Source organism: Peromyscus leucopus, chromosome 5 (genome assembly GCF_004664715.2).
Source record: "Peromyscus leucopus breed LL Stock chromosome 5, UCI_PerLeu_2.1, whole genome shotgun sequence".
NCBI lineage: Eukaryota > Metazoa > Chordata > Mammalia > Rodentia > Cricetidae > Peromyscus > Peromyscus leucopus.
The window spans coordinates 85,930,845-85,947,623 of NC_051067.1; the positions used below are offsets into that span (position 1 = coordinate 85,930,845).

Sequence of the window (16,779 nt, forward strand, 5' to 3'; positions counted from 1 at the left end):
CTACACGGACACTAAATCTGGCAGGGGAGAGAAAGGCAAGCACACTAACAACACTGTCACAGCAACATGCTGAATAACCATTTGTACTGGGCACCATTACAAGTGGCATTTCGGAGTGTGTGGCCAGAGGGAGATTTACACGTGTGCACACTGGCTGACCTCCTGTGCTTCACAGCTCCTGCCAACAGCTTTGCCTGAGAGAACTTGTTCTTGGTTTCTATGGGTTTCACAGCCAGCTTCTTCTCTACTTCCTTATTTTCTGCAGAAATTCCAACCTTGTTGAGATTACTGTGAGTTACAGGTTAAGGGTCAGATTAAGCAAAGGAAGAAATACTACAAAGCAAAGGTAAATCCAGAGGACAACAAATATAACCCGCAAGCCCCTTGGCAGAATTAACGAGACCCCCCTGCCCTGGCTTCCTGAGTGGTTGGGATATGGGCCTAAACAGTCGATCCTGTGTGTGTGTGTGTGTGTGTGTGTGTGTGTGTGTGTGTGTGTGGATGCAGGCGTGTCTGGGTCACTTGTGTGTATGTGGAGGCCAGGACAACCTCAGGATTTGTTTCTGAGATTTGTTTCATTAAGAAACCTCCTGCCTCAAACTCCTGAATGTGCCCAGCCCTGCTTATGCTCTGTGTTACGTCTGCAGACATCTCATTTAAAATCTTCTTACTGGAAGTGCTCTGAGGCGCTGTATCAGCAGGACAAGCTGGTCCTCACGGTTCACCAATGAATGTCAGCAGCAGTCAGGAGACAGTCTGCAGAACTCAATCTCACCCTTGGGAGGTGAGACTTATTTCTAAGGAAGTCATATATAGTTTTTCAATTTCCTTTATATTCCTAAAGATCTGTTTTGTGGCTGGCAAGATGACTCAGGGAGTAAAGGCACTTGGCACAAGGCTTGCGTTCAATCCCTAGAGTCACATGATAGAAGGGAGAATAGACTCCTACAAGTTGTCCTGTAACTTACACACACACACACACACACACACACACACACACACACACACACACACACACACGGGGAGAGGCAGGCAGGCAGGACCCGATGATGCAGGCCTATATTCCAGCTATTTGAGAGGGTAAGGTAGGAGGATCTTAGAGTTAAGCTCTACCCCAGGTTACAGACTCATGAAGGCAGCCTGGGCGAGTTAGAAAGACCCTGCCTCACACTAAGAAGTAGACAATAGGCTGGGAATGTTGTTTAGTGGTGGAGAGATTGCCTAGCAGCTGTAAGGTCCTGGGTTCACTCCTCAGTACCACAAAAAGGGAGAAACGCCCCGCGCTGAACACTTGTCCCATCACGTTCACTGCCAGCTCACAAGGTCTGTTACCCCGATGGCCTCTCCACTGGCACCACGCTCCTTCCATTCTATGCTCCCCTTCACAACTTATTGAGCAGGTAGACTCTGACGAGTACAGGCTGTTAGGATGCAGTAGCGCCTTACTGGACAACAGTGACATCTAGTGCCCAAGAAATCTAAGCAGCAGCCTTTGAAAAATGGAGAGAACCAGGCACCAGACATAGGTCATCAGACTAGGTGGCAAATGTCTTTACCATTCAAGCCATCTTGCTAGCCCTCAATCTTCATTTTCTTAAAATTATGCTTAAGTGTGTGCACACGCACCCCGCCCCTTACCCCTCCCTACACACGATGCACATTTCCAGACAAGTGTATAGAGGTCAGAAGGTAGCTTTCAGGAGTCAGTTCTCTCTTTCTACCATATGGATCTCAGGAATCAAACTCAGGCCATCAGGCTGCACTAAGCCCATTCTGTCAAACCTAAATGTTCATTTTTATGACTTTTCATTTTTACGAAAGAAACAATTTTCCTAGGAAAAAAATGTCAAAATCATTAGCACCTTGTGGTTCTATAACTCTGTCACTAAGGCATAGAAGCTATAAAAAAAGAAGGAAGGAAGGAAGGAAGAAAGGAAGGAAGGAAGGAAGGAAGGAAGGAAGGAAGGAAGGAAGGAAGGAAGGAAGGAAGATAGAGAGAGAACAAAATATTAAGTACCAAAATGTGAAAAAAAATAAGCACATCAAAACATACATGTATTTATAATAACTAGACACGGATTAAAAAAAATATTTAACTTTTCTTTTTTTCGGTTTTATGAGACAGGGTTTCTCTGTGTAGTCCTGACTGTCCTGGAACTCACTCTGTAGACCAGGCTGGCCTTGAACTCAGAGATCTGCCTGCCTCTGCCTCCTGAGTACTGGGATTAAAGATGTACACCACCACTGCCTGGCCTACTTTTCATTTTTTTAAAGCAGAGTTTTCTCTGGCCATCAGGACAGCTCGGCAGGTAAAGGCACCCGCTGCCGCCGAGCCTGACAACCTGAGTCTGATCCCTGGGCCCCACATGGTGGAAGGAGGGAAGAGACTCCTACAGCTGCCTTTGACCCACTCCCACATGCATGCTCCATCCTTCAACTAATAAATATTCTCAGAAGTTAAAGAGAAGCTCCAACCTTTACAGGAGAGGGTAGTAATATGTTTTTATTCACATTCACAGCACAGGATTTTTTCTCCGTAAACTTTTTTTTCCCGTTCAAACAAACACATCCCAAAATTTTCAGGCTATTAGATGAGGCACTCTGTGAGTGTGGGGGTGGGGTGGGGGGATGGACCTACATGTGGAGATCATAGGAAAGAACATCAGGTATCCTTCCTCTATTGTTTTCCACCTTATTCCTTTGAGATAGGGTCTCTCACTAAATGCTGTTTCATTCCAAAGCTAGTTTCAGCCAGATTGGCTGGCCAGGAAGCCAGGTTTTCTCTGGTCTCATTCTCCCAAGGCAATCATACCTGTTTTTTTTCACATGGGTGTTGGGGAGTAGAACTCAAGCCTTCATGCCTGTACAGAGAGCACCTAGTACACCACCCACTGAGCCACTTTCCCAGGCCCAGGTAAGGCTTTCTTTTAAAAGTTTATTTTTATTTAATGTGTATGTGTGTTTGTCTGCCTATATGTATGTGTGCCACGGGTGTGCAGCATCTGTGGGGGCCACAAGAGGGCGTCAGATCCCTGGGACTGGAAATAGATGACTGTGAGCTATCACATGGGAGCTGTGAACTGAACTTGGGTCCTCTGCCAGAGCAAGTCAACAACTGAGCCATCTCACCACCCCCTAGGTAAGGCATTTTTAATTATACAATTTGGATATGCATAATTTTGCTAAATACTAGCATAATCTTGAGTGGGATCAACTGAAGCACTACTGTTCACATGACACAAATCATAGCTCACTTGTGTTCACAAGTGTTGTGTTATAAAATACACGTTAGAGCAAAGCCAGGAGTCAGCATCTGATCTAGAGTACTCATAAATAAACATACAATTCCACCAGTCCTGTCTCTACATATCTGGCTACTTGGGTGTTTGGAATTGGCATTATGTATCTGCAGGTAAAGGGCCTGCTTTTCTTCAGTTTTGCAAGACATCGTATCAGAACTTTCCCAGTTTCCAACTAAAGCCAACACCCCAAAGTCTTTCCAATTCTCTACTATGGTGTCACCAGGCAGAAAGTTTCTGGTTCTTTCTTTCCTTTAAGTTGAAAACAGAAGGGCATTTTACATTCATAGCACTACCCTCTAGAATGTTCCTCTGATGGACATTTATCTACTAGTCTGCCAATCTAAAACAAAACAATTTATGTGGAAAATGTAATATATTTTCTTAGAAGAGAAAAGCCTGGTGTCTGAAACATGACACAGAAAGATCTGCCTATCTCCACAAATGTGTCAGCTCATAATAGTATTCTGGAGTCCTCAGGGCAGAGGTGGGGGTTCAGAAGAGTCAATCTTAAATCTACAGTTGAAACTGAGGGGTAACTTTGCATCAACTCCCAGCCTCAGACTATACCTCAATGCCACTAACAGAACCAAGACTGGCAGCCAGTACTTATACTCCCAGTTCTGACTGACATTAAGTCCCAGAGCATCTGCCCACATTTCCTCCCATGTAACTCTTTAATGGACCTACTGTACACTCTCTGCAGGAAAACACTAGCTAGCATAAATATAAAAGCCTACCATCAATTGGGCATAGTGGCACACACCTTTAAGCACTGGGGAGGCGGAGGAGATGGATCTCTGTATGTTAGAAGCCAGCCTGGTCTACATAGTGAATTCCAAGCCAGCCACGGATGCACATTGACACTGTCCTACCATCAATTATCAATTTACAGATAAAGCCTATTCAAACAAAAGTTGAGTTTACTCAACTTACATGCCTAAATTATCCAAGTAAGCTTCCTTAAAGGAGGGGAAAGTTAGGTGGGTTAGAACCCACCAATAGTTTCTATGGGTTATTCACTCATTTATTTATATATTTATTGAGAATTTACTACAACCCTGGCACTGGGAAAAATTAGTCATTCGTTATAGAACTTATTTTACATTCCAGCAGTAAAGAGATAAAATGTGCCAAAGCAAACCAATGAAAATTTCCCCTATTTAAAACAAAATTATGGGGCTTGGGGTATAGCTCAGTAGTAGAACATGTGCTCAGAATGTATAAGTCCCTGGATGCCACTCTAAGTACCTCCAAACGGGATTACAGACGGCAATCAAGAGCTGCAACCATACAGGTGCTTAGGGAAAGGAGTGCAGAGCTGAGACCTAAGCCATGAAATGCTAGCTAGCCTTGGGAAATCCGAGGAAGAACATGTCAGGTTGAGGACCATGAATTTGAGGGCTGGAAGTGGAATCCATTTGATGAGATGGGAACCTAAAGGCCAGAGGCCAGAGTATAGTGGACATGAAGAGTGGCTACAGAACACAGGGGCAGGTCTACTCCAAGTCGTGTAGAGTCTTTTAGGGTCTGATTAAAGAAGGCAGATACAAGCCAGGCATGGCGGTACATGTCTTCAGTCCCAGCACTCAGGAGGCAAGGCAGATCTCTGTGAGTTCAAGGCTAGCCTGGTCTACAAAGGGAGTTCTAAGCCAGTTAAGTCATTTGGCTGAGGCAGAGTAGAGGAGACCAGGAAGATCAGGAAAAGACTCTACCGTGGCAAGAACTGAGAGCTCTTCATCAGCTAAGTTACATTTGGAGGTGCATGTTAAGACATTCAAAGGCATGTGGTATACCTCTGTAATTCCAGCACTCAAGGCGCAGAAGGATCACAAATTTGAGGCCAATCTAGACTATGCAGTGAGACCATCTCAGGAAAAGAAGGAAAAGTTAAGACAAGTAGAGCTTCCCACAAGGCAATATCAAGTCAAAGTAAAATGACCTTCATTGTTCCCTGAGCCTGCTGCAGGAAGTTCTCAGGGTATGGGAGGACTGTCTACCCTTGCGAAAAACAAGAGAAACAGGAATGTTTCTAAACATGTGTTTTTAGATCTGTGGAGATGGCTTAATGAGTAAAATCACTGTCTGGCAAGCACGAGGACCCAAGTTCAAATCCCCAGCACTTGTGTAAAATGCAGACATGGTGTAGACAGGCAGACCTAGGTGCTTACTGGCCAGCCAGCTTAGCTAGTGCAGCAGGACTCAGGTTCAGTGAGGGATCCCATCTCAAGGGAATAAAGCAGGAAGTGAAAGAGCAGGACACTGGAGGTAATCGTCTTTGACTTCAGTAGGTATGTACTGTGCACACACATGCATATAAAAGATCATAAACATGCCCTTTTAAATCTCAGGAGCCGGGGCTGGAGAGATGGCTCAGTGGTTAAGAGCACCAACTGCTCTTCCAGAGGTCTTGAGTTCAATTCCCAGCAACCACATGGTGGCTCACAACCGTCTGTAATGAGATCTTCAGGGACACATGCAGGAAGAATACTGTATACATAATAAATAAATAAATCTTTAAAAAAAACTACTCTTTAAAAAAAAAAAATCTCAGGAGCCAATTTCTCCCCAGTGAGGTTGGCTACACTGCGCATCCGTCTAAGTCTAATCCTACAAGGCAAGAACATCCTGCTGCAGACTATGAGAATGTATGTGCACCTGGGAATCCTGGAAAACATGGACTTGGCTTACAACAGACATGCACATGCAGCACAGCCCACGGTCTCAGGCAGTCGGTCATTTAGAGTCACAGGGACATCAGAGCGGACACACTGGGAGGACTAGGTACAAGGGCACCGTCTGTCCGTGAGAAAAGCGAGTTTTTCCCTCCAAGTACAAAGGATATTCTGTACTCCTTCAGCTCCTCCAGTTCTTCTTCTCGTCGCTGCTTCTCTATCAGTTCCTGCTGCCGAGAAACCTCATCAAGGAAGTTGGTCTCATCTTCATCTAAACCTCTTACCATGTTTTCTGAAGAAATAATTGAACAAAGGATACTGAGAAGACCAAGAGAAAAATGTAGTCTTCTTTGACTTTTCCTTTCCTACATGAAAAAAAAAATCATGGTGCGTGTGTCACACGTGCCACGGCACACACATGAAGGCCAGGGACAGCCCTCGGGAGTCAATTCTCTCCTTCAACTGGGATCCAGGGATCAACACACGTTGTCAGCTTGTACTGTACCCACTGAGCCATACTGCTAGCCTTTCTCCTTTTTAAATAAGCAGCAGATTCTTCGGGCAATTAAAAGAAAGAATTGTTAAACACCATGGCTTTTTTATAAATAGCATAAAGTCAAAGCATTTCTCCCATTACTAGATAGTAGCACAGAATTCAAATGGTATCTTAAGCTCTAAGTAAAAATGTCCAGTGAGGCTTAGACTGTCTTTTTTCCACCGGACTAGCTTCTGGAGGCTGGACAATTAAGATAATTCTATTGCTAGTAATGAAGACAGTTCCATGAGGCCAAAGACCATCACAGGCCCAGTGACTCTCTCAAATGTGATTTCCGAGGCTTACTGAATTTGAACTGCTCCTCATACTCCTGCTGCTTCCTGTCTTTCTGTTCCTGTAGCCGCTCATACAGAGACCGGGGGTCATAAGCCTCCTCTGGACATTCTGAAAGGAAGACGGGATAAAGCAGACACAGAATTTAGGTTGTTTCATATTATTTTGGAATCACAAAGAGTTGGATAAATAGTTAAGTCTCTATATGGTCTGAGGGTGAAAATATCAAAAATAGCATAAAGTCTATATTTTCCTTTGTATCTCAGTCAGAAAGGGGCAGGTGGTTTTCAAAGACAACTATTAATGTCACATTGCTGACTGGATGAGCAGCCAGTCCAAACCTCAGTTCAAACTGTGCCTCCCCCTGGAACAATGGAAGAGACGAGCAGAATCTCCTGGAAGGCACTGTGGTGGAGAGAAGAGAGCAAATATGGAGTACTCTGGTTCTGCTATGGAGACTTCAGATAGGCTACTGCACCCTGTGAGCCCAGTTCTTAAACTCTAGCAAAGACATTAGCACCTTCTTGGCTAAAGAGTTAAATGAGGGGCTAGAGAGTTGGTTCAGAGGTTAAGAGCACTGGCTGGTTTTCCAGAGGACTCAGGTTCAATTCCTAGCACCCACATGGCAGCTCACAACTGCTGACTCCAGTTCCAGGGGACTCAACACCTTCAAACTGATATACATGCAGGTACACCACCAATGCACATAAAAACAAACAAATCATGAGGAAAAAAAGAGTGAATAACGGAGTGTCTATATACCTTGCGGATCTTCGGGTTTTCGGACTTTCTCCCACTCTTCTTGCCTCCTTTTGCGCCGCTCATCTAGTTCTGCCTCGGACACAAACCTCTTTTTGATGACAAGGTTACCATCATCCCCTCCATCCATAATGGACTAGTCTATAGGGGAAAAAAATGTATAATTTTTTGAAGAACTACAGCTAACATTCTGAAAAGAAGGGCTGGGGATGTAACTCAGTTGGTACGGTGCTTGCCTATCACACAGGAAGCCCTGGGCTCAATCCCCAGCACCTCATGTACCAGGTGCAGTAGTACACATCTGCACTCCTTGCACATGAGAAGTGGAGCCTTCCAGGTCGAGGCTATCCTGGCTTATCAGTGAACATGTTTTCCAGTCAGCAAGAGGTACTGGAATCACTCTTCTGACACGGTGTTCCACAGTATGTCACACTGAAGGTATCCCTGTCCCGCCACTCTAGACCAATGGGCCTCTGGCCGCCACTTGTTCTCAGCTGTCTCCTGTCCTCTAGAGGTGGCATCTGCCACTGCACCTTCTTTCAGCAGCTACTTCAAGAGCATGACACTCTCTTGATTTACCTGTTCTTGCTTCCACAGCAGATTTTAATGGAGAATCCCAGGGACTCAGAGTCTGAGTCAAGTCCAGTCTGCACAGCAAGGAGGTGACAGACCTAGGTACACAAAACACAGGTGTGAGGGAGTGAGACCACAGGAGCCAGCTGCCTTCAGCTCAGTACTCTGCTATTAACCAGCTGCCGCTGTCTGCCCTGCCCTTTCTCGTGGTGAAGCAGGGGCCACATCTGTGCCACCAGGACTCTGACTTCAGGCCTTGCTTTCTTTTCTCTTTTTCGAGACAGAGTTTCTCTGTGTAGCACAGGCTGTCCTGGAACTTGCTCTATAGACCAGGCTGGCCTCAAACTCAGAGATCTACCTGCCTCTGCCTCCAGAGTGCTGGGATTAAAGGCGTGCGCCACCAAAGAGGAAACTGGAGATCTTTACTCCTACAACCCAAGCCCTTTAAGCATATGCTGATGTGGAAGATATCAAACCTCCTTTCCACTCATTCTTTCCTGAGCTCTTCAGAGAAGCAGGGAGAAGGAAATAAAGACAGGAAAGTCTTATTCTTTCTCAAAGTCAACATTCTGGAGCTGGGGATATAGCTCAGTGTATAGCACTTGCCTAGCATGTGCTAGCCTTGGGTTGCCGGCTTTTTGTTTTTCTGAAGAGTTATGGAATTAATCATCTACTCTGACATGTTTATCTACGGCATTACTAGAGACACAAACTCAATTCAATGTCTATTCCAAAATGACCTTTGACAACCCAAATAATATCATTAGAAAATAAGTCTGGGGCTAAAGAGAGGGTTCAGTGATTAAGAGCACTGACTGCTCTTCCAGAGGTTCAGGATTCGATTCCCAGTCCCTACATTTTGGTTTACAACTGTCTGTAATATTAGTTCCAGGGGATCTGACATCTTTTTGTGGCTTCTTTGGCATATATGTGGGACACAGACATACATGTAGGCAAAACAACCATACACATAAAATAATAGAAATTTTAAAAGCCTACAGTCTTAAAGAAGCAACATTGTTGAACTTTTCCCATGTGTTATATACTTTTGATGTGCATTAACAGAACCTATGAGAGATACTCTACAGATGAAGCTGAAGCCTGAGTTCAGTCATTTGTTCAAAGCATCCACATAGCATGGTAGAGTTGAGAGTCAAAGCCAAGTCTGACATCTAATTTTCATACCCTCAACTAGATGTGGTGGCACATGATTATAATCCCAACACTCAAGAAGACTGAGGCAGGAGGATCATGAGTTTAAGATGAGCCTGGAATACACAGCAAGTTAAGGTCAGCCTGAGCTATATGACATCCTGTCTCAAAAAAAAAAAAATCATATTCTTACCTAATTCATCACCTTAAACAAAGACATGACTGGACATGGTGACCAATACCTGTAATGTCAGCACTCAGAGGTAAGGGCAGAAAGATAGGCTAGAGGTAACATCTACTACACAGTGAGACCTTGTTTCAAAAAACTAAGGGCTGGTGTCTCAGTTACTATTCTATTGCTGTGAAAAAAAAACACTATGATCAAGGCAACTAATAGAAGAAGGTTGTGATTTGGGGTACAGGGTTCCTGAGGGCTAGAGTGAGCCCATGAATATCAGGGCAGGGAGCACGATGACAGGCAGACAGGCACTGTCCTAAGGCAGTAGCTAGAGACCTTACATCTTGAGCCACAGCACAAGGCAGAAGGAGAGCTACCTGGGAATGGAGAGGGGCTTTTAAAACCTCCTAATCTTTCCCAAACAGTTCTATGTCCTGGGGACTAAACATTCAAATATATGAGCCTCTGGAAGCCATTCTCATTAAACCACCAGCTGGGAATGTAGCTCAGTGTACTAGGCTCTAGGTTCATTCTTCAGCACAGGGAGAGACACATGAGAAAGGGCATGTCAATTTTAGCTATTTTTTCTAGATCAATTGTTGTTTAGTAAAGATAAACAACAGAATCTGGGCAGTAAACCCGAACATTCAGAACAGGAGAAACCATTAGCTTGAATCCTACTGTTGCGGTTTAGTTCGGTGTAAAAAAGTGAGAATTGTGAAAATTCCTAGAGAGAAAACTAAGTCAGCCGAGAGCAGCTTTTACCCCCATTTGGCCCACAATGGAGCTTTTCCTTGTGGTAGCACCCAATGCCTCCAGCCAGACGCTTAGGACAAAAGCAGGACAACCCTGTCTCTGTGACTTTGCAAAATCCCTCCAGCTCTTGGGAGCAATCCTTAAGGAAACCATCTACAAAACGTTCCCAGTCGAGAACGTGCACTACGCAGGTGGCGCTGGTGGAACGGGAGTCATGCTGGACCCTCCCTTCCCGCCCTGGATCAGCTGTCTACTTTCCTCCCCCTGCTCCTATTTCCTAGTGAATAACTCCCAACAGGATGACAGGTCCTCACAGCCTCCCTCTACCTGGCATCAGAATCCATCACACACAACAAGGAGAGAGCAACAATTCCTATTTCAGACCCTCAAGATGGGCCACTGTACACCCTTTCCAGGCAGCCAACTACCTCTCAACCTCACAGCTCTTGCTCTGAAATCTCTGTTCTATGAATTTCACATACAAATTTAGTCCACTGAGATGGATCTTTTCCAACAGGACAATGCTTCAATCATAAGAAGGTAACTCCTACTCTCCTCTTAACTTGCTACTTTTCCAAGGCAAACATCCAGTATTTTAATCCTACAAGATTAAATGGACAGAAATGTCTTTCAAAGTAGTGAACTTGCCTGGCACATGTATGCCTATAATCCTGGCACTTGAGGCAAATACAGGAGGGTCCAAAGTTCTAGGCTGGTCTAAGATACATGTGACATATCTCAAAAACCAGGCCAGCTTTACTCAGAGAGTAAACTTGTCTGCTGCCAAGTCTGATGACCTGAGTTCAATTCCCAGAATCCACAGAGTGGAAGGAAAAATGGACTCCTGAAAGCAGTCCTCTGTACTCCACATGAGTGTGTGTACACAGACACACATTAAAAAAGTAATGATGAATGAGTAGTAAATTCTGTATATTCTGTATAATATTCATAAAACTTCTCCAAAAAATATTCAGATAGTTCAAGGATCTATCAATCGATCTCTCTATCTATCTATCTATCTATCTATCTATCTATCACAACCTTCTTTCACAGTCAATAATTACAACCATGTAGGTTGGATGTGATAGCTCACACCTGCAATCCCAGCACTAGGAAGGCTGAAGCAGGAAGATCACAAGTTCTAGGTTTCAATATAAAGAAATAGTACTGCAGGGCAAGCTAGCTTAATTTATTAGACGGCTTTCAATATAACCTCCCAATTTCAACCAATCATCAGCAAGTACCTTCTGTGGTGCTCTTCTTATTAAAAGGGCACAGGCAATGATACAGACCATGGACTCTGCCAGGGTAAGAACTTGGTATGACACTAGGCCAGTCACTTAATTCTTCAGAGCCTTGATGTCCTTATCCCCGGGTCACACTCACCAAAGGTGACCAAGACAGCACTGTACAACATCAAGGCTTTGTGTGGGAAAACAAGACGATTCATACAAAGCACTCGACACAGTATTTGGCACATTTCAAGATGCTTTGAAAGGCTTCCCGTTACCATAGAGAACTATGTTAAACTCCAGGCAGGGTACAGTAGTGAGAGAAACTGTGTGTACTCAAGAATGGGAAGAAATCAATCATAAACAAATATGACCTTTAAGTGGAAAATCAAACTGAGGAGTTAGAAAACACATGTAACCTTAATGTGCACATATCTAATTCTCTCCACAGGTAAGCTGGTAATTCTACTGTTTGTCCAACACTGGACTAGACTTTATGAAGTACACAAAAGAAGGTCAACAATCTTGCACTTAAACTAATAAGCTACATAACAAACCACCAAAGTGAACAGTACAAGCAGAATTGGGAACTGCAGGACACACATGGATGGATGGTTTCCCAGGCTCAAGCCTTGGACATGCACCTACATTCTTTTTCATTCCTTATATCTTTACAGCCTGCCTGTCACCTAGTTGTGTTGTTTTTACCTCATAATGACCTCTCCTTAATCTACTCTATTCTTGATGTGGGAGGTGGGCCCCTTCCTTTCTAACTCTTTTTCAGGGATCCATCTTGCATGGACTACTTTACAAGTATTCCATAGGTAGTTTCTATTCTAGCCCCCCTTCAATCATTCTTCCCATTATCATCTGATGGTCCTTCTAAAAGGTAAACCTGCCTGTTACTGTCTGCTTAAAATGCCAGTTTATCATCACCACCACCCCATACACAACAGCAGGACAATCAAGATGCTAAAGGACATTGCCACAGACGCCTCTTGTGGGTGAACTGACCTCGGAGTGGAAAAACACTCTGTCAGAGCAAAGTCCATCTTCATTGGTGTGATTCCCAACTGTCTCACCTCCCCCATCTTCCTAACTTAATTTACAATAATCCCTCCACATATGGTGCTGCAGAGCCACGCTGTACATCTCGCAATCTGCCTCACTTCTCTGCAGACTTTGCCCAGGCTGTTGCCTCTACCTTGCTTCATCTTTGAATGTCTCTGCTCAGACTCAGAATGAAGATCCCACTTCTAAGCTTCCCATGTCCTTGTAGAGTAGTGGATGCATATTTCTTTCCTGTGTCCCTATTATATAATTAAAAAAACTCGAGATAGCACCCATTAACTATGCTTTACCACTGCTAAATGTTGTAACAGCTCTTTGCCCACACTGCCTATCAGCACAGTGTGGAGCATATGTCATGTGTACAATAAGTATTTACTAAATAAACCAACCACTAGGAGGTAAAGAATCTGAGCAGGGAAAAATGAATTCAACGACTATTCCCAAATACTGCCCAATGTTAGGTTAGGCAACAGTGGTCATTAGTCAAGGACTTAATGCAGTTTCAGGGTCTCAAGGAATTCTGTTCAAATATCAGCCAACTTTGGGCAACAGGAAACACACAACCAAAGTTGAAACAATTTTGTTACACAATTGAAACTATCTTTCAAAAAATAACTCTTACTATCTTCCTTTTTTACACAGTGTTTCTCAACCTGTGGGTTATGACCCCTTTAACCAACTTTTATCTCCAAAAATATTTACATTATAATTCCTAACAGTAGCAAAATTACAGTTATAAAGCAGTAACGAAAATAATTTTATAGTTGGGAATCACCAGAACTTGAGGAACCGTATTGAAGGGACACAGCATTAGGAAGAGTGAGAACCACTGAAACTGAGTGAAAATACTTGTACTGGCCCGCAGGGGGCTGGCTTGGTGGGTAAAAGCCTGATGACCTGAGCTGGACTCTTGGGATTCGGATGGAAAGAGAACCAACTCCTGGAGCTGCCCTCCGACCTCTACATGCATCGATCCATCTGCACCCTGACACTCACACCTCTTTCTCCACGATTAACTGGCTATATTTACAGTTGTTTTTAATTAAATCCTTGCACTGAGAGATGGACCTTCTTCTTCATAGCACACACTAGTGGTTTATTCTGCAGAACAGAAGTGGCCCGTACCCACGATGTACTGACCCTCTTCTGAACTACAGAACTTAGGGGGTCAGATGGCACTGACTTCTGATTCTCACAAGCTATACTTTCCCCCTTTTGTTTGCTAAAATAAATAAGATAAAATACAAGCAAACCAAGAGCCAGGATTATGGAGAGCCAACTATCGAGATCAACACAGGAATGCAGAGGATTCACGGTGGAAGGTTTATTTTGTTGAAACTTCTGTGTTCAATTTCAGGAAGACTAAATAAACCAGGTGTGGCGGAGCACACCTTTGATGCCAGCATGCACTCAGGAGGCAGAGGCAGAAGGATCTCTGTGAGTTCCAGAGAGAGAGAGAGAGAGAGAGAGAGAGAGAGAGACAGACAGACAGACAGACAGACACTGACTGACTGAATAAAGTCAACTTTCCTTTATTTAACCAGTTTTTTGTTTTTCAAGGTAACTGAAGTTCAACTCTGAAACCAAATAATTCTTTTTCTGTAGTGCTGATCAAACCTAGAACAACTTACAAGCTGCTGAACTACATACCCAGCCCAACATTATTTTTTTTTAATTAATTAATTTATTATGTACACAGAAGAGGGCGGCAGATCTCATTACAGATGGTTGTGAGCCACCATGTGGGTGGTGGGAATTGAGCTCAGGACCTCTGGAAGAGCAGTCGGTGCTCTTAACCTCTGAGCCATCTCTCCAGCCCCCCAACATTATTTTTAAAAGAAATATTCAATGTTCTTCAATACGGATTTTTTTTGTTTGTTTGTTTTGTTTTTCAAGACAGGGTTTCTCTGTGTAGCTTTGCGCCTTTCCTGGGACTCACTTGGTAGTCCAGGCTGGCCTCGAACTCACAGAAATCCGCCTGCCTCTGCCTCCCGAGTGCTGGGATTAAAGGCATGTGCCACCACCGCCAGGCTCAATATGGATTTTGTAGAAAACCAAAATTACTTTATTTAAACTTTAAAAAGTTTAGAGGATTGAAATGTGTGAGGCCAACTTGGTTTGTTACATAGTGAGACTCTTCTGTCTCCAAAAACAGTCATGGCTTACAAATTTGTTTAACAGCTAAAAGCCAAAGATGCTCCAAGGCAGAGTAACTGTTACACACTGCACTACTGTTTCTACTGGAGACCGTATTTCATTTCCGGCTGGTGAGACAAAATAGGTGGTGTCTGACATAGCATATTCTGCAGGTTCTAAAATACACAACTTACAAAGTAATTGCTACCCTAGAACCGAAAAATTAGTTCACTTAACGAGTGCCATGATACAAGTTAATGAGATTTATTTTCCTATGGAATTGACTTTTGTGATGACAAACTAAGTTTACATCAGGCTGGCCACTATACCCTTCTAAAATTAGACCCTACATGTAGAAACACACTCAGGGACTCAGATTTCTATGTAATAAGGCTTTAGTTAGGGTAGCAGAAATAAGCCAACTCATTTTCTTCTGTCAGTTGACTGCTTTCCAATATTTTTACCCTAATATGTAAGTCTTCCTGTACTTCAAAACATAAAGGAGATGGAGAGATGTCTCAGTGGTTGAGAGCATTTGCTGTGCAGTCTGAGGACCACAGTTTGGATCCGTCTTTCAAGTAACAAGCCACGAGTCAGGCATACTTCTATAACCCAAGCTATGACAGGGTGGAGACAAGAGGCTAGCTGAGACTTGCTGGCTTGCAACCAATCTGCAAACACCTAAGTCCCAGGTTCAGAGGGAGACTCTGCCTCAAAGGATTAGACGAGAGTAACAGACGATACCCAGCACCCTCTTGCACCCTTCACATTCATGGATGGACAAGTATGAAGGTATGAGCAAGTGCGCACGCGCGCATGTGTGTGCAAACACACACACACACACACACACACACACACACACACACACACCCCTAGATTATTTTTCATTTTTTAAGAAAAACAGGAGATGGAACTAAAAGCAAATTAGCCCTGCTAGATAGCCCAACTGAACTTCCGCAGAGACTACTTTCTGGTCAGAAGACACAGCTACCAAGCAATAGTAATTTAAATCAGGCCAACTTCTCCTTATTATAAAACTTCTTTAGAGAATGACAATTACTTAACAAAGAATTCTGCTAATACTTATTACCAGACAAAGCAATCAGTGGGCAAAGTAACATCAAACTTCCAACACTGAAGCTTATTAATAATATACCATAGTAGCAAGAGATTTAATGAATCAAAATGAGATTACAGCATAAGCATTTTAATCTATATTAAGATGTGTATTATAAAGGGCAGTTTGTAATACATTTTGAGGCATCAAAGAAATATGCAATTATATGTCAAATATTTAATGTATTTATACACACATACAAACAAACACACACACACACACACACACAAAGCAAAAGTCTTTCCACGGCACAAGGTCGTCATCTCTTCTTATATACATCGAATTCATCTCCTTACACTAAAAGAAAAAGGGAAACTAATTTAAATATTCGCTCCTTTACTAGTGCTCAGCTCTCTACTTCACACTCTAGCTCTCAGAATATAAACAATCCCCTCACTGTGTGGGATTCTCATTTGACTTGTATTTTGCTACAAAACATGAAAAGCGAATGCAAAGCAGCGACCTCATCAGGAATTCAGGAAATGAAAACAGCAGCATCTCTGGTCCTGTCGCCCGACTCCCAGCCCCGCAAACTGGGAAGACACAACTACATTACAATTTTTCAGCATTAGTCTTCAACGAGGTGCCTTTCTGAGAATTGTGCGAGGGGAGCTTTATTCTAAACTATTTTGGCGTCTGGGTTGCCTTTAGACCCAACCCACACACCAAATCCTACTCCATCTTTTGCACACCCACCCTTAACACCACAATCAAACTGAAAAAAAGGAATTGGCCTGTGTAATGCTAGTGGCAAAAGGCTAACCAAGCCAGCTTTTAAAAGTTGTTTTGGTTTGCTTTTGGTTTTCTGGGACAGATTCTCACTATGTGATATTGGTTGGCCTGGAACTTGATAAACAGACCAGAGTGGCTTCAAACTCAGAGATTCCCCTACCTCTAAATAAAGGCCCATCACTCTCCAGCCAAGCCAGTTTTTTTCCAAGGCAAATCTTCTCAAGGCACAGTGCTAGGTACTAAATGGGCGCATACAGTCAATGCAATAAT

The 16,779-nt window shown here is 43.4% G+C and overlaps 1 protein-coding gene across 3 annotated transcripts in view; it reads right to left on the reverse strand.

The window, feature by feature from the left end:
* Positions 1-16,779, reverse strand: part of Psme3ip1 (proteasome activator subunit 3 interacting protein 1) — a 31,257-nt gene that overhangs the window by 10,364 nt on the left and 4,114 nt on the right. For all 3 annotated transcript variants that reach the window (XM_028871461.1, XM_028871462.2, XM_037206099.1), the window contains exons 2-6: positions 8,142-8,233; positions 7,566-7,703; positions 6,816-6,914; positions 6,145-6,266; positions 160-290 (exon numbers count right to left, since the gene is read on the reverse strand). In XM_028871461.1, the coding sequence (XP_028727294.1) occupies positions 160-290; positions 6,145-6,266; positions 6,816-6,914; positions 7,566-7,692 (479 nt within the window). In that variant the 5' untranslated portion in view covers positions 7,693-7,703; positions 8,142-8,233. The remainder of the gene's footprint in view (positions 1-159; positions 291-6,144; positions 6,267-6,815; positions 6,915-7,565; positions 7,704-8,141; positions 8,234-16,779) is intronic.